The 17,759-nt window shown below is 40.3% G+C and overlaps 2 protein-coding genes across 2 annotated transcripts; both read left to right on the forward strand.

The window, feature by feature from the left end:
- Window positions 1-1,435: 1,435 nt before the first annotated feature.
- LOC134220805 (protein HID1) lies at window positions 1,436-14,811 on the forward strand. The gene is made up of 6 exons (XM_062699900.1): window positions 1,436-1,675; window positions 1,874-2,917; window positions 12,793-12,883; window positions 12,954-13,888; window positions 13,956-14,281; window positions 14,340-14,811. The coding sequence occupies exons 1-6, from the start codon at window positions 1,610-1,612 to the stop codon at window positions 14,401-14,403; spliced, it is 2,526 nt and encodes an 841-aa protein (XP_062555884.1). The 5' UTR covers window positions 1,436-1,609; the 3' UTR covers window positions 14,404-14,811.
- A 358-nt stretch (window positions 14,812-15,169) lies between these two features.
- LOC134222346 (uncharacterized) lies at window positions 15,170-17,467 on the forward strand. Its single transcript, XM_062701506.1, has 2 exons — window positions 15,170-15,323; window positions 16,974-17,467. Exons 1-2 carry the CDS (start codon window positions 15,170-15,172, stop codon window positions 17,465-17,467), a joined length of 648 nt encoding a protein of 215 aa, XP_062557490.1.
- The last annotated feature ends 292 nt before the right edge of the window (window positions 17,468-17,759 follow it).

Genomic DNA, 17,759 nt, shown 5'->3' on the forward strand with positions numbered 1-17,759 from the left:
GTTGGGCAGACCTAGTCTAATGTGATCTCTAAGGCCAAACGTCAATTGGGGTTCATCTCAAAAATCTCAAAAGACTTCACCGACCCTCATTGCTTGAAAGCTCTGTACTGCTGTCTCGTACGTCCAATTTTGGAAAACGCCGTATTGAAGCCTAGGTCATTTAGAAATGGGGCATTTCATTTTAGAGGTAGTGGCGTTCCTAGTAGTCGGATATGCAAGTTTCACAGCGTTTCATAATTAGTAAACCATTTTTTTCGGTCTATTTTTTTCTCAGTTTGAAACTTACGTGGTTTTTAAATATTCAACATGCAAGAAGAGTAACGGTAAATAATTCTGCACAGTCCTGCGAAATCCATCTTCGTCAAAAGCCGGATTTTACTCTTCATTTTACGGCCAATTTACGTGTTGGCTAGATTAAGCCAGTTCCCATTGCAGCAAGGAAGTCCTCAGTTCCATACAACAGAGTTATTTTGGGAGATTATTTACCAGAAACTGAAGATGAAGGGAGCAGTCACCACTGACATTGGCCGTATGAAGAATTGGTGGAATCACCTAGCCAAAATCATGACTCGAGGAGGTGTGTGGCGACTGACAAGTGACATCAACAAGAAACTGTGAAAATTTCTTCGAAATAACGATGCATGATTCGTTTCAGTCATTCATATGAAATAAAATAATATCTAAACAATACTTTTGTTCCATTCTTAAAAAGTTTTTCGATCAAACTAAAAGTTAAAAAAATACACGCATTTGGAAGTGCCCCATTTCTAAATGATCTGGTATTTAGTTTGGATGCCTTATTAGGTAACATGGAGTTTGAGAATGGAGATTGTGCAACGTAAGTTCATCTGGATAGCATTGCGAAATTTACCCTGGCGTGATCCATACAACCTTCCACCATATTCTGATCGTTGTGGCTTGCTTCAACTAGATACGCTGGATCGACGCCGACCGAAGAATGCAGCAACCAGTCTTCATTTCTAAGCTCTTGAACGGAGAAATTGATTGTTCTAGGCTGTTATCATTATTGCACATCCAAATTGCACCAAGAATGCTACGAAGTGGTTGTCTACTGCAACCGAGGTTTCACCGAACTGGTTTTGGATACCATGAGCCGATGACTTCAACGATTCGTACATTCACGGCATTAGTACGTACATTAGTTTAACATGAAAGTAATAAAGCTGGTTTCGCACTATCTTTGTTGCAGTAAATTATATTTTTTATTTATAGCTATATTTGAAATTAGTTAATTAGACTGACCATAAGATTTATTCAACCTCATCTATCCTCTGTATGTGAGAGCATATTTTCTTATTGGAATATAATGTAGACACTTTGCCTTTTCCTTCAACGCAACGAGTTTTATTGCGTACGCAGCCAGTTCAGGCGAAAGTATGAATGATACACGAGAAATCGAAAACTGTCAATGTTTCTTTCTTTGTACTTTTGTGCTGTGTGTGTTGTGATATAGTCGTCATCGTTTCGAAAAAAAAGATTGTGAGATCCTATGTAGATAACCCGTGATAATATTAAAGTTTTCAACTAATTTTGTTGAAGACAGCGTCGCGAGTGTTCTGAGATATAACTTCCTACGTGAAGATTGATCATGGGTAATACTGATACTAAACTAAATTTTCGTAAGGCAATTGTGCAGCTTACCAGCAAAAGTCAGGTAGGTGTTAGATTGCAGTAGGATAGCAATAAGACTATCGATATTTTAATAATATGAAATTACGTTACATTATGCTACTTATCGTTTTCGTGGTATTATTAATATCGTATGATGTCAATTTTTCCTTAAAATATGGTTGACGTAGATTTCGTCTCAAATGACTTGTTATTACCATATGTTTATCTACTTTTGTTGTAGCCGATCGATGCGAGTGATGACGTATTTTGGGAACAGTTTTGGATCGAGCACAGCACTCCAGTGCAGGACGTATTTGCACTGATTCCTTCAAACGAGATACGCAAAGTAAGAGATGTAATGCCGGCAAATTTAGCAACTCTATGCTATAAAGCAACCGAAAGACTGGTTCGAGCAGTGGACAATAGCTGTCGAACTCAGGGTGAACAGCAGACAGTACTAAACTGTATACGTTTACTGAATCGCATATTGCCCTACATTTTCGAAGATGCCCAATGGAAGGATTTCTTTTGGTCGTCACTTCCATCGGGAAACGAAAAAGATGACAATGCGACCCCATTGGCACAAAGTTTGTTGAATGCCATTTGTGACCTACTGTTCTGTCCTGATTTCACCGTTGTGGGCTTTCGGAAGGCAGGACCCGAAAAGGCAGAAGAATTAAATTCGATTGATAGTTGTGAGTACATATGGGAAGCAGGAGTGGGTTTTGCACAATCTCCTCCAAGAAATGGAAACATGGACTCCCGACGAACCGAGCTACTTAAACTATTGTTGACCTGCTTCAGTGAAACTATGTATCGTGTTCCAACAATGAGCGACGAACCTAACAAATGGATTGTGCATTTCACGAGCGCTGAAAATCGACACGCCCTACCACTGTTCACGTCGCTATTGAATACAGTTTGTGCATATGACCCAGTAGGAATGGGAGTCCCTTACAACCATTTGCTTTTCACCGATACCCTGGAACCATTGGTAGAAGTTTGCTTGCAGATCTTAATCGTTACGCTGGACCACGACATAACTAGCAATTCACCAACACAATCGGCTTCGTACTCGCACGATGAAACAACTATTGCAGACAACCTATTCATCAACTATTTATCGCGTATTCACAGAGATGATGATTTTCAGTTCATTTTAAAGGGTGTAACCCGGTTGCTGAATAATCCGTTGGTGCAGAGCTATCTACCAAACTCGACCAAGAGGCTGCATTGCCATCAAGAATTGTTGGTGTTTTTCTGGAAGATTTGCGATTATAACAAGGTAAGTTAAAAGTTCATTCAAAGCTAATTGCCTATGTTTCAGGTATTAACTATCCCACATTGTCATTAGTTATGTCTGAAACTCGTTGTGCATGTGCACAACATGTGAAAGATTTAGTTCGAAAAATGTTTTGGAACCAACCACTTCCTTCGGTAGGCTTTGATCCCACGACCCCAGTACGCTAGACAGGTGCATCCCCTACTAAGCTACGAAGGATCTCCGTCGTCCTCCACAGCTTAGCGTGTACTAATGAGGCCAAATTCCTAAAGCTACCAGTACACTGTTTGTCATAATGACAAATATTTGTCAAGTCTGCCTGATATCCATGTCGATTTCTAATCAGTCTGATAGATATCTTAATGGGCTGAAAGTCTCGTAAATAAAGATATTAAAAAAATGTCCGGATAAACTTGACAAATAATTGCCACTATGACAAACATTGGACTTAGGGCTTAACACTAGGCGCATGGTTCCGTACTCGCAATCTACTTGATCAAGCTCAATTTCTGATGAAGTATGTGTTTAGATGGTAAACAATAATAAAATTCACTTTACTCGTGGATGTGCACAAAAACAATACGTGTGTTGGGAACTTGGTCTCAACTTGGTCGCTGCGAGTACGTCCGTTGCGCAGGACGACGGCTTAGTAGAGAAAGCATCTGTCTAGCTCATGGTTTCCCCAAACTGTGGGTCGCGACCCTCAGGGCGCTCAAATCCAATTCAAATCCAACATAAATCCGATTCGAATTTAATCCAAATCCAATCCAAATCTAATACAAATCCTAATCCAATTCATTTCCAATCCAAATCCAAATTAAATATAAATCGAATGCTAATCCAATTTAATTTTAAATCTTATTTAATCCAAATTAATTTTAAATCTAATCCAAAATCCTGTCCAATTCGTATCCAAATTCAATTCAAATTTATTCTAAATCCAATCGGAATCCAATCCAAATTCAACCTAAATCCAGTCCAATTCAAATCCTAATCCAGTTAAAATTAATTTTAAATATAATCCAAGCTCAATCTAAACCTAATCAAATTCCAATCCAAATCTAATCAAAATCCAGTACAAAGCTAATCCAAATAGAATCAATTTTTTTCTGAGTTATTTGCAAATAAAATGAAGTAGTATGTAGCAATTTATTACAGCTTGTTAAATCTAACGCAATTACATTTTTATTCAATTTCTACAAATAAACTTTTCAAAAGGATCTAAGTAACATTTTTGTTCATGAATTAATTTGAATATTGCTATCAACAGACCAATATGAAAGCTTTTGATTTCATTACCTAAATTATTTCCTGTGTCCACACAAAACGTCTGATGTACAAAACAAAAGCAGAGAAGTGATGGGAGTAGATTTTCTCTATAGCATGTAAGTTATCATTAATTAAAATATTGTATCTAAAACTAAAAAATAAATATTTAAGGATCCGCTGATGATGACCGAACATATTAGTAGGTCGAAACGTCCGATAATTTGCTTAGTTTTGATTAATGTTTACCGAAAAAAGCCGATGAAAATAATCTCACATGATTAGAAACGGTAATGATCTCTGTTAAACGACATCAAGATCTACATGGGCGACTTCATTGCGAAGATCGGCTCCGACAACACGGACTATGAGCGTGTCATGGGTCGCCATGGTCTTGAAGAAATTAGTGAAAACAGTGAGCTGTTGGCAGAATTCTGTAGCAATAACGATATTGGAGGATCGCTCTCTCCCCATCGACCAGTGCACAAAGTCACGTGGGTCTCACGAGATCAACAAACTGAAAATCAAATCGACCACATCTGCATCAACCGAAAATGGAGACGGAGCCTTCTTGATGTCCGGAATAAACGCAGCATTGACATCGCGTCTGACCATCATCTTCTAATTGGTGAGATCCAATTACGCATAGCTCGGACTCAGCGGCGGGAGGAGAGACTCGGACGGCGGTTCAACACACGCCAACTAGAAGATCCAGCTGTGAGGAGATCGTTCATTGAAGTACTTGGAACTCGGACAGCGGATGTTCCGGAAGGTGGCAGCGTAGAAGAGAAGTGGATGGGCATCAAGAATGCCTTTATCGAAACAACCGAGAACAACCACTCAGCGGAAGGAGTGGATTACGGATGCAACCTGGCAGAAAATCGAGAAGCAAAGGCCGCGATAGATCGGGCAAGAACCAGAGCAGTCCCGAGTCCCGTCAACGGTATTTGGCCCTAGAGAAAGAATTTAAACGGTGCTGCAGGCGGGACAAGCATGGGTGGACTCCCATGAGATATATTCTATCTTTGCTACTCTGCCCATGATCGCATATTTGTAACACTCGCATTTTTGTTCATTTTGTAAAAACCCTTCGAATCGCTCAGAAAGCTTAATTTACTGCATCTAATCCCACAACAGTAAAATAGGCTTTACTATCTTGCTTATCCGTTGTAAGCTGGAAATGATTTAGTTCGTGGGGTAGATTGACAAACGATTTTCAAAATCAACCAAAATGCAAATGTTACAAATATGCGATCATGGGCAGTAACTGTTCTTCATCGTAATCGACGAGATCATAGTGGGTACGATTGGCCGTGTACCAAACGGCAGCCTATTACTATGGAGCATATATACGACCTCCTTAGTCGTGCGGTAAGACGCGCAGCTACAAAGCAAGACCATGCTGAGGGTGGCTGGGTTCGATTCCCGGTGAGACGAACTCTGCAAGCAAGCGCTGGACTGGAGTCCAGCTGGACATCGCAACAGAGGCAGACCCAGGGGCTCGTGGCGGCTGTGTGGCCCTAAATAGCCGAAACGAAGTTATGACGGCGACTCTCCGTGGATGCGTGTGCACGCCGCGGAGGTCTGACTAGAAGAGGCAACATCATGGCTTGCTGCTCGCCGATTGACACGCTGATGTGTGAATCTGTTATAACACGCTGAAGGCATTTTACTCAAACCCCATATTCCCCTTCTTCTCTCATTAAAAACGGATAAAAAATCTTCTAGCATAGGATGCAATGCTTGTTTTTCTCCTGGGTTATTTAAATGAGACGAAAGCGAACATCGGTTCCAATTGAGCAACCGGTTAACTCAATTGAAAACTGCACACCAAAATAAACTTGACTCAACATCATGGGTTTAATACCAGAACAATGATTCAGAGTGTGGGTTCACAAACTGTGGGCCGCGAAAGATAAAACGTGATTCATACTTTCGTTGGATGATTAGAGAACAACAAATTTACGAAGCCTTTTTTTGTCAAATACAATGACAAATTCTTCCAAAAAACATTCCAAATCTTTCCCAAATGCAATCCAAAACTAAGCGGCGTTGAACTTCATTACTAATAAGATTTAAGAACAATCTAATAATGATAAGAAAATTCATGCTAATCCAAATTCAATCCAAATCAAATCCAAAGCTAATGCAATCCAAATCTAATTTAAATCCAAACTCAATCCAAATCCAATCTAAATCCAATCCAAATCCAATCCAAACCCAATCCAAACCCAATACAAATCCAATCCAAACTCAATAAAAATCCAATCCAAATCCAATCCAAATCCAATCCAAATCCAACCCAAATCTAATCCAAATCCAATCCAAATCCAATTCAAATCCACCTTTCAGACACGCCGTATAGTTTTCTAAGCCACAAACCATTTCCACCAATCTTCCAGGCGCGCATTGTAATTTTGCAAACCACAAACCAATTTCTTACGGTCGTCCAGGCGAAACTTGAATGTTCTTCAAACCACAAATCATTTTCCAGCGGTCTTTCAGACGGGCCACCACAAATTTCCGACGGTCTTCGAGATGCGTTTTGTGATTTAGCAAACCACAAACCATTTTCCGACGGTCTTCGAGACGCGTCTTGTGATTTAGCAAGCACAAACCATTTTCCGACGGTCTTCGAGACGCGTCTTGTGGTTTAGCAAACCACAAACCATTTTCCAACGGTCTTCGAGATGCGTCTTGTGGTTTAGCAAACCACAAACCATTTTCCGACGGTCTTCGAGACGCGTCTTGTGGTTCAGCAAACCACAAACCATTTTCCGACGGTCTTCGAGACGCATCTTGTGGTTTAGCAAACCACAAACTATGTTCCGACGTTCTTCGAGACGCGTCTTGTGATTTAGCAAGCACAAACCTTTTTCCGACGATCTTCGAGACGCGTCTTGTGATTTAGCAAACCACAAACCATTTTCCGACGGTCTTCGAGACGCATCTTGTGGTTTAGCAAACCACAAACTATGTTCCGACGGTCTTCGAGACGCGTCTTGTGATTTAGCATGCACAAACCATTTTCCGACGGTCTTCGAGACGCGTCTTGTGGTTTAGCAAACCACAAACCATTTTCCAACGGTCTTCGAGATGCGTCTTGTGGTTTAGCAAACCACAAACCATTTTCCGACGGTCTTCGAGACGCGTCTTGTGGTTCAGCAAACCACAAACCATTTTCCGACGGTCTTCGAGACGCGTCTTGTGATTTAGCAAACCACAAACCATTTTCCGACGGTCTTCGAGACGCGTCTTGTGATTTAGCAAACCACAAACCATTTTCCGACGGTCTTCGAGACGCGTCTTGTGGTTTAGCAAAACACAAACCATTTTCCGACGGTCTTCGAGACGCGTCTTTTGATTTAGCAAACCACAAACCATTTTCCGACGGTCTTCGAGACGCGTCTTGTGATTTAGCAAACCACAAACCATTTTCCGACGGTCTTCGAGACGCATCTTGTGGTTTAGCAAACCACAAACTATGTTCCGACGGTCTTCGAGACGCGTCTTGTGATTTAGCAAGCACAAACCTTTTTCCGACGATCTTCGAGACGCGTCTTGTGATTTAGCAAACCACAAACCATTTTCCGACGGTCTTCGAGACGCGTCTTGTGATTTAGCAAACCACAAAACAATTTTCCGACGGTCTTCGAGACGCGTCTTGTGATTTAGCAAACCACAAACCATTTTCCGACGGTCTTCGAGACGCGTCTTGTGATTTAGCAAACCACAAACCATTTTCCGACGGTCTTCGAGACGCATCTTGTGGTTTAGCAAACCAAAAACCATTTTCCGACGGTCTTCGAGACGCATCTTGTGGTTTAGCAAACCACAAACTATGTTCCGACGGTCTTCGAGACGCGTCTTGTGTTTTAGCAAGCACAAACCTTTTTCCGACGATCTTCGAGACGCGTCTTGTGATTTAGCATACCACAAACCATTTTCCGACGGTCTTCGAGACGCGTCTTGTGATTTAGCAAACCACAAACCATTTTCCGACGGTCTTCGAGACGCGTCTTGTGATTTAGCAAACCACAAACCATTTTCCGACGGTCTTCGTGACGCGTCTTGTGGTTTAGCAAACCACAAACCATTTTCCGACGGTCTTCGAGACGCGTCTTGTGATTTAGCAAACCACAAAACATTTTCCGACGGTCTTCGAGACGCATCTTGTGGTTTAGCAAACCACAAACTATGTTCCGACGGTCTTCGAGACGCGTCTTGTGATTTAGCAAGCACAAACCATTTTCCGACGGTCTTCGAGACGCGTCTTGTGATTTAGCAAACCACAAACCATTTTCCGACGGTCTTCGAGACGCGTCTTGTGATTTAGCAAACCACAAACCATTTTCCGACGGTCTTCGAGACGCATCTTGTGGTTTAGCAAACCACAAACTATGTTCCGACGGTCTTCGAGACGCGTCTTGTGATTTAGCAAGCACAAACCATTTTCCGACGGTCTTCGAGACGCGTCTTGTGGTTTAGCAAACCACAAACCATTTTTCGACGGTCTTCGAGACGCGCCTTGTGATTTTGTAAACTAAAATATATCACTCGTCACAATTTAATTACTTGAATTCAACTCACCTCATGAAATTAGCGACAGGATCCAAAAAATAGACTGGCAGGATCGCCAAAATGTGTGGCCCTAAATAGCCGAAACGAAGTTATGGCGGCGACTCTCCGTGGATGCGTGTGCACGCCGTGGAGGTTTGACTGGAAGAGGCAAAATCATGGCTTCCTGCTCGCCGATTGACGTGCTGATGTGAGAATCTATTATAACACGCTGGAGGCATTTTACTCAAACCCCACAGCGGCGTAGCCTTAACAAGAAAATAAATGATATGCAAATGCTAATATCATCTTCCAAACTTAGACGTACATGTTCATGATAGAATTAGAGACGAAAGTATAGAATTGATAGTTCCGTTAGACTACGGCAGGCATGAAGAATGTTGTCATAGAAGTCAATTTGAAAGCGAGCGGAGGGCAATATTTGTGATGGTATATATCGCACGACCTTCCTCCTGTCAAACTCCCATATAAAAAGGCAAAGAAGAATATCAGCGTGGAAGCTTATATATCTCCACTGGCAAAAGTTGGTTTGATTTGCTCATATGCAATCGCGTGCGTAAGCGTTTTCCATCGACGAGCACTGTCTCTAAATTTCTAGTATGACATTAGGATCTAGCCGAATATGATTTTTATTGCGCTGTTCTGTTTTCCCCATGCGTAGAGAGAAGTGATGCGAAGAAGAGGTGTGAAATGTTGCCATGTTTTGATTCGATGGATACGGGGAATTGACTGATATCCCATCGTTATTAGCTGGTTATGGAACAACTTCTCGCAAGGGTAGCTGTTGTATAAATGGTAATACGTCCGTGTACTTAACGGAATAGTGTGGGTTCAAGTCCCGCCGGCAGTGAATCTTTTTTCGCAATATCTCATAAAACACCTTAAAATGATAAGAAAATTATTTTGAGCTTTTTAGTGGAATGTCTTCACTTGTCATAAGACGAGTCTATACAATCCCATTGAATTCCACCACTTAATAGTATCTTGACAGATACCACCTATATGGATTCGCATTATGTGATTTTTACAATGTACTTTGTAATTGTCACCTATATGGATTCGCATTATGCGTTTTTCACAGTGCACTCTGTGTTTCGTCTTTGACGTTCGTCCATTGTTACGTCCTCTGTGTTTTTGTGACACCACTCTTTAGTCCCTAGCTAAATGCGTGTGAGTCTACATAATTGGCTTTCCTATAAATGGTTCCATTCTCCTTTCCAACTTCACTTCCTCTTCCTTTCCTCTTTTCACTTCCTTTTCCGTCAGGTAAATGATGAGAAAGGCCAGTGAAGGCGATGGCACAAATCTCCCAAATTGAGGGGAACGTGCCTGCTGAGCCGACGTTCTGATACCTGATACATATTCGTTTTGAAGCAAAAAACCAAACAGGATTTCAGGTCTTCTCCACTGTTGAATCCAGTTGAACGAACTAACGAATTATGGGGCCGAACATTCAATTACAGAATCAGAAACCAATCTTATATTAGAATATCCAGTATTTTGTGTTCGGTAATGGCGGCGTGAGATCCCCTCGATTTGACTTTCAAGAGGTAGAAAACATTGGAACTCATCAAGTCTGCCATGACCCAATGAAAAAATAGTGTAAATAAATAAACGTCAACTATCCTGTGGCTTAATACAGTTTTAGATACCTCCGAAATGTATTAATTATATAAGATTCCATCATTAATTGTTCTTGCATTCAATTTGGTATACGGGAAAATTTCTCTGAGAGAAGGAAATCAGGTGATCAAACCCAAATCAAATCCAAACTCGATCCTCAAGTTCATATTTCTGATGGTTTGGGACTGATTACGTAATCTGGTACAGAGTGATCTATCAGAGACAAGAAAAAGTTTTCCTGAAACAGGAATGTACATTAGCAGCTCAAACACAAACATATTATGATTTCATGTCATGTCAAGCTACCTCAAGATTATTTAAATTCTATTCAATATGGTGAAGTTATGTTTTTTTAGAAATAGAAAATATAAATTGATTTACTCCCGAGTTATGTTTTTTTGCGAATATCAAAATGATTAACATGTACTCTTAGTTGCAATTGGATGTTTATTGGAGGGAAAGTTGATTGCTTCGGATAGTACATATAAACAAAATGCTGGATAATAGGAATGTACATTATTTTCATATGTTAATGGTAAATTTCTGAAAAAAAAACGATCAACTCAACAGTTTGAGACTATCGCTTCATTTAAAATATATTTGCTTTTAAACACAAGTTTCGTTTTCGTTGATGCTTTGTATATCCGTCTATCCTAACATTAGAAAGCCTGAAACTCAGAAAGATTGAAAACAAGGAACAAAATTGAACAACACATTTTGTTTCTGACAGTTTTACGTTTTGAAAAATTTGTTTATTTACACTAAACTTTTCATTGAACAAAGGCACACTTGATGAGTTCCAATGTTTTCTACCTCTTGAATGTCAAATCGAAGGGAACTCACGCCGCCATTACCGAGCGCAAAATACTGGATAAGCTTCCTACAGAGTCGAGGAATATATGCAGAAAATTAACTGCAATGTACAATTTCATTATTTAGTATCTTTTTGTAAATGCTTGATACTATAACTTCACTGCCGCTAACCGCAAGTCGAGCACATCTGTATATGGAGGTCCATATACAGATGTGCTCGACTTGCGGTTAGCGGCAGTTCAGTGGAGTTTCCAAATACGCATGCATTCGGTTGACAGAAAGGTTTACAGAGATTAGAGCAGTGCGATTTTCTAACAAAATTTGGTGGGTAATTCGGTTTAATTTCTACTAAATTATACGTAGTGGTTAGCACAAACTATGTTTATGATGACTTTAACTGCTAATTACTATTAAAAGTAGCGCTTGAAATGCAGTTGAACTTTTAAGAAAATAAATTGTATAATTCAGATAGTAGATGAGCGATGTTGTTTCTCCTAACGCTATTATTCGCATAATCTGCTTTTCATTAGTTCTGTGTGGCACGCAACCTTCACAAATTACATAACGCCGAAATTAATTATTTTCAAACCCCACTCACCCCCTCTTAACGTATTTAGTATGGGAGAATTCCAAAATTTAGACAAACCATAACGCAAGTACAGATACACTCCACCTCCTATAGCGTTATGTAAGTTTTGAATAGAACCTAAACCGAGGAGCACTTGTTATCAGTAACTCACTCAGGTTGAAGCATAATGTAACGAATATGATGCGTTGATATCGAATCAGATAGATTGTGGCATTTATTTTAGCATAAATAGTTTATTGGTTTTCGTACATAAAATATCTGCTGTAACCGGAGAATAATTCTTCATAAAATAGTTCCCTACAATTAGGCGGCCAAAATTACTAGAAATTTTCAATCAATTTATGTTGGTTTTTATACATATAAGGTGCATCTTAAAAAATGTTTTTTTTTGTTAGACCATATCTTCTAGCGTTTCTTTAGACCTGAACATTCTTGTTACTGGCATCCGCAATTTGTTCCTATAATTTTTATCTATGTGCCCCAATGCAGCCTTATTCGATCAACTTTTTTTTCGGATCAAACGTGAAGTTTTTTTTCCAATTTCGATCGATGCGATTTTGCAGCAGAGTTACAATAGTATCCAAATTACTAAAAGAAACTAGAAATTAACAATATAAAATAAAGATTGCAAAATGTTGCTTACTTCTATATTATTGTCCTTGTTGATAGAAAACAAACAACGTATTGGCTGTTATTGGAAACGGAGAACATCTATTCTATGTTTGCTTTGATTATAATTTCAGTTCAGTGTCGGGAAGCAGTTAATGTCAAACTTTTTATAGCATCCGCCATTATGGCGATCGTGGAAAGCTGGATAGGAACTTTATTTCTTTAGTACATATGTATATATTTCCTTAAAACCAATTATAGCCAAAAGAAACATCCAGACACCTCCACGGATGACCACTCCCATGGATTAAATTCTAAAAACTATTAACACTATGTTTCTGGATTCCCCAATGTTGTATGCTCCCTTATGATTAAATGTAGTTTTTTTTTTTCATTTCAGAAATTCTTATACTTTGTGCTGAAAAGCAGTGATGTATTGGACATTCTGGTACCTATCTTATACCACCTGAATGATTCTCGGGCGGATCAATGTATGCATCAAAACTTCACATTTTTCTATCTAAATTAAATAACCATACCATATCTGTATTATTCCAACAGCCCGAGTCGGTTTAATGCACATTGGCGTATTCATTCTGCTGTTACTGTCCGGCGAGCGAAACTTTGGAGTCCGACTTAACAAACCATATACTGCAACGGTCCCAATGGACATTCCCGTTTTTACGGGAACTCACGCTGACCTTTTGATAACGGTGTTTCACAAAATCATCGCCACAGGCCACCAACGTTTGCAGCCGCTGTTCGATTGTCTGCTTACGATACTGGTGAACGTTTCCCCATACCTGAAGACCCTTTCAATGGTAGCCAGTATAAAATTGTTACATCTTTTGGAGGCATTCAGCACTCCGTGGTTCTTGTATTCAGCTCCGTCTAACCATCATTTGGTGTTTTTCTTGCTGGAAATATTCAATAACATAATTCAGTACCAATTCGATGGAAACTCTAATTTAGTGTATACCATTATACGTAAGCGGCAAGTATTTCACGCATTGGCAAACCTCCCAACAGATGCTGCCGGGATAGCCAGATGCATAAGCAACCGTAAGGGAGGGAAGCTTAATAATTCTAGTCATGGATCCCGTGAAGGGGTCCGAAATCAACCGAACAATGAGGTGCTTCCCTCTACCACCAATGCAGGCAATGAGAGTGAAGATGAAATCACCATCAGAACTGGTCAATTATCTGTAGATGATAAACAACCTTCGGACGAGGAAGATAGTCGTAGTGAGATTGTAGAAGAATCGATGGAAGGATCGCGGCCCGCACAGCCGGCAGAACCAGGCACTTTGAAAGCAACGCTCCTCGATACACCCGACATCGCGCAAATGACAGAAAGCGAGTCGGCTCATCCATCTGCAGACGCTGCCACTCCATCACCCGTTGAACCAAGCGCAAAGACTCCGATGGGTGAAGCGAGCTCAAAAGGATCACCCAGTAAGGTACAACTTTCTCCAATCAAAAGATCTGTTGCTCAGGTAATACCATTTTATATTTTTAGTCTCCTTTGATGTCAATAATTTGAGAATTTCTTTCCATTTCTAGCGTGGTAGCATTCGTGTTTCACCGGGAGCTGGTCACGGTAGCCAGACAAAAGTATGGCAACCAGCGTCCGAGTGGGTTCAGTCATGGCGTTCAAAGCTGCCACTTCAAACAATTATGAGATTGCTACAGGTGCTTGTGCCGCAGGTTGAGAAAATCTGCATCGACAAGGGCCTGACTGATGAGTCGGAAATTTTAAAATTTCTGCAACATGGTACACTGGTTGGGCTACTGCCTGTACCACATCCGATCTTGATACGCAAGTATCAAGCAAACAGTGGTACCACAGCTTGGTTCCGTACTTACATGTGGGGTGTTATTTATCTGAGGTATGTCTAAACATGCTGACAAGTTTAAACCAGGTTTTAATTAGTTTATATTTTACAGAAATGTTGATCCTGCGATTTGGTATGACACTGAAGTCAAACTATTTGAAATACAACGTGTTTAAGCAGTAAACAAAAATACATACACTTTCAACTGGTTATAACATTTTGCAAACCATATATCTTTGTACACCGACTACGAATTGAATAACAAAACCAGATATCTATTTTAAGGTACATTCCTTTAAAAGCTTACAGAAACCTAAAACTAATACTACTTAATATTTTGACCCTGCTATATTGAGATATACATTCCTTCTACATTTTAAACAGCTATCACAGCCATAATCTGCCTTCAACATGAATAATAAGCATCCTTAAAGTACTCTAGAAATCTTCTATTTCAGTTGCAGTGCAATTCTTGAATAAATTTAACCAATCAAACATAGTCTAATAGTTAAGCAAAATCTACACGTATGCAGTATCAACTAATTGTGCTTGTTTATGTCTCAGAAATATAATGCAAAATCAAATGCGGTGTATTATTTATTCCCAAATGTGTTGTTTTAATGTTGCTATATCCGAATCTCCTCCAGTCGGCAGGAACATGATTGACCGCTCATGGTTGCTATTCTTTATAAAAGAAGTCGTACAATACCAGTTGACGTGATACTTGATTCGATGGAAACTGACGAGCCACTTCCACTTCCACTAGAAATAACTGGGATGCTGGAATGGGAGGAGAGCGCAGCAGGATTCGTGTTGATGAACGCAGGGCTGCTACAAACTGAGAACATTTCAATCCGCGACAGAACAGTGGTTTTAGAAGTGGAGTGTTGTAGAATAAATCTTTTGCTAATTTTCCGTCAGTGCGACTGATATTACTCCATCATGTGTCCCTATCATGTGGAGCAGCGATCACCCATTGGCAAGCCGCCGGTAAATCGACGCTCCGTAGGTCATTACGCCTTCAGGACGCCGCCGGAAAACCCTCCGTCTTCGGCACCCACCGGAGTCCCACCTGCGCTACAGAAATCCTGCGCAGGTATGTAAAAACCTTATAATCATGGCCATGAAAGTTTCTTATTTTAAACCTAAGCCCATTTTGGATGTCGTCAAACCTGAATGAACTCGTTATAAGTTGAATTAAAAGATCTGGAAGTAAATTGCTTAACCCGTAACGAGCTGGGAGCTGGGAACGAGCTTAACCCGTAAATCCTCAGGACGAACTTTTAATTTAGAAAACCATATATCTCTGAGGTTTTTAGAGGTTTTTACTCGGAATTTTCACTAAAATCAAATGGAATAGTTGTACTTTTCGGCAAACCCTCCTCTCCGGACCCTCCCCCTTTTTATGGTAGAGAAAACTAGGTGGCCCAAAAGCGTAATGAAACTGGTCATATTTGGAGATTTAATAGTCTGTTTAACAGCCCATATGCACAGAGCTGTTCAATATGATTGAATTGTATGAGATTTGGGCAAATAAGGTAACAAAAACTTTTTTAAGGCCTCCAATACATCTGGCAGATTTTGGTGAAGTTGCTCTGAATAAACTAAAATTTTATGTGCCTGAAGCAAGAACTTATAGTGATCCAACAAGTTCATATAAGTCCCTAGAGCCCGTGCGAATGTTTTACCATTAAAATATGTCCAATGCAGATGTTCTAGGTTCTCCAAATTATCCGGGAGTTGAGTTCAATTAGTCTACCAGATAACTGCGCCTGATATCAAACCGACAGCAACCCAGCGTGTCCATATCAGTCCTAAGAGCCCATGCGAACGCTTCATCATTCAAATAAGTACAACGCAGATGTTCTAGGTTCTCCAAATTGTCCGGGAGTTGAGTTCAATTGGTCTACCAGGTCAATTACGACTGGTATCAAACCGATAGCAACCCAGCGTGTCCATATAGGTCCTTAGAGGTCATGCAAATGCATCACCAGTCAAATAAGTCCAATGCAGATGTTCTAGGCAGTGTTGGTAAAATCACTCATCAAACTCAATCAACGAGCGAACCCGTACGAACGAAATCATCTGTGATTTTAAAGGAATGCATCACGCTTGAATTTTTCATGCTAAAACGCATCATTTCACTCATTTGCCAAAAAATCATTTTGGTTTAAAAACGCATTTGAATTCAATTTGGAGGAAATTTATTGCTTATACATAAAAGAGTGTCTAATATTTTATGCGACAAACGTCAATTCACTGTTTTTAACGAAAGAGAACAAAAGAAAACCTACGATGATTCAAATGGATGATTCAACTCATCCATGAGTTTTTAGGTGCTGAGTTGGGTGCGTTTCAACTCACGCTTGATTTGAATCATCCATGAGTTTTGAGATTTTGAGTTTTTACCAACACTGAGGTTCTCCAAATTATCCGGGAGTTGAGTTCAATTGGTCTACCAGGTCAACTACGCCTGATCTCAAACCGAGTCTCAGTCCTAAGAATCCATGCAAATGCTTAATCATTCAAATTTTAGCGAGGTGTCACCCACACCTCGTTACGATTGCTTCAGTCATGTTTTCTCGCATAGCACTGATTTGCCTGTTGTTCAGTTATCTTCTGATGAGGTACTGAGAGCCATCAATGAGCTTGACACCACTAAGGGACCTGGGACGGACAATATACCATCATTCCTCAAAAACTGTTCCATGGAACTAGCAAAGCCCATTGCTATGTTGTTCAATAGGTCGTTACGTGAAAAAACCTTTCCGCTGGCATGGAAAACAGCTTCCCTTGTTCCAATTCACAAATCCGGTAATTCAAACCAAGTGTCTAACTGGTGTTTCCATCCTGTGCTGCCTAAGCAAAGTGTTTGAGAAGCTGATATATAATGTGCTATACACTGTTGCATCGCCTATTATATCCGATTCTCAACATGGGTTCATGAAGAATCGATCAACAACGACGAACCTGATGTGTTACGTTTCGGCATTGTCACGTGAGATGGAGAAGGGAAGGCAAATCGATGCGATATATGTGGATTATGCTAAAGCTTTTGATACCGTACCGCACAATCTTGTCATCGAGAAATTGGAGCATATTGGCTTCCCGAGTTGGATAACGGAGTGGATAGCTTCATACTTACCTAGTCGTAGTGCATACGTTGTGGTTAACTCAAGACGATCTCAATTCTTCGACATTACGTCTGGGTTCCTCAAGGGAGTGTTCTTGGACCACTGATCTTCAACATCTATGTGAATGATCTCTGTGTGCTTCTTTCTTCGTCAAAATTATCATTGGCCGATGACCTCAAATTTTATCGCATCGTACGTTCTCCGGCTGATTGTGCGATCATGCAAAATGACGTCAACTCCATGTTAATTTGGTGCAGCGATAACGGTATGCGCATCAATAGCAAGAAATGCAAGGTTATATCTTTCTCTCGCTCTAACAGCCAGATTAATCACCAGTACTACGTTGAAACCGAACCACTTGAACGTGTAGCATCATTAAGTGATCTTGGAGTGACCAT

The sequence above is a fragment of the Armigeres subalbatus genome, chromosome 3, assembly GCF_024139115.2.
Source record: "Armigeres subalbatus isolate Guangzhou_Male chromosome 3, GZ_Asu_2, whole genome shotgun sequence".
NCBI lineage: Eukaryota > Metazoa > Arthropoda > Insecta > Diptera > Culicidae > Armigeres > Armigeres subalbatus.

Coding starts and splice junctions, on each gene's coding strand:
- LOC134220805 (XM_062699900.1), top strand. CDS start 1,610: ATGGGTAATACTGATACTAAACTAAATTTTCGTAAGGCAATTGTGCAG. Junction 12,884..12,953: donor TGATTCTCGGGCGGATCAAT/GTATGCATCAAA, acceptor TTATTCCAACAG/CCCGAGTCGGTTTAATGCAC. Junction 14,282..14,339: donor TGGGGTGTTATTTATCTGAG/GTATGTCTAAAC, acceptor TATATTTTACAG/AAATGTTGATCCTGCGATTT.
- LOC134222346 (XM_062701506.1), top strand. CDS start 15,170: ATGTGTCCCTATCATGTGGAGCAGCGATCACCCATTGGCAAGCCGCCG. Junction 15,324..16,973: donor GCTACAGAAATCCTGCGCAG/GTATGTAAAAAC, acceptor GTTGTTCAATAG/GTCGTTACGTGAAAAAACCT.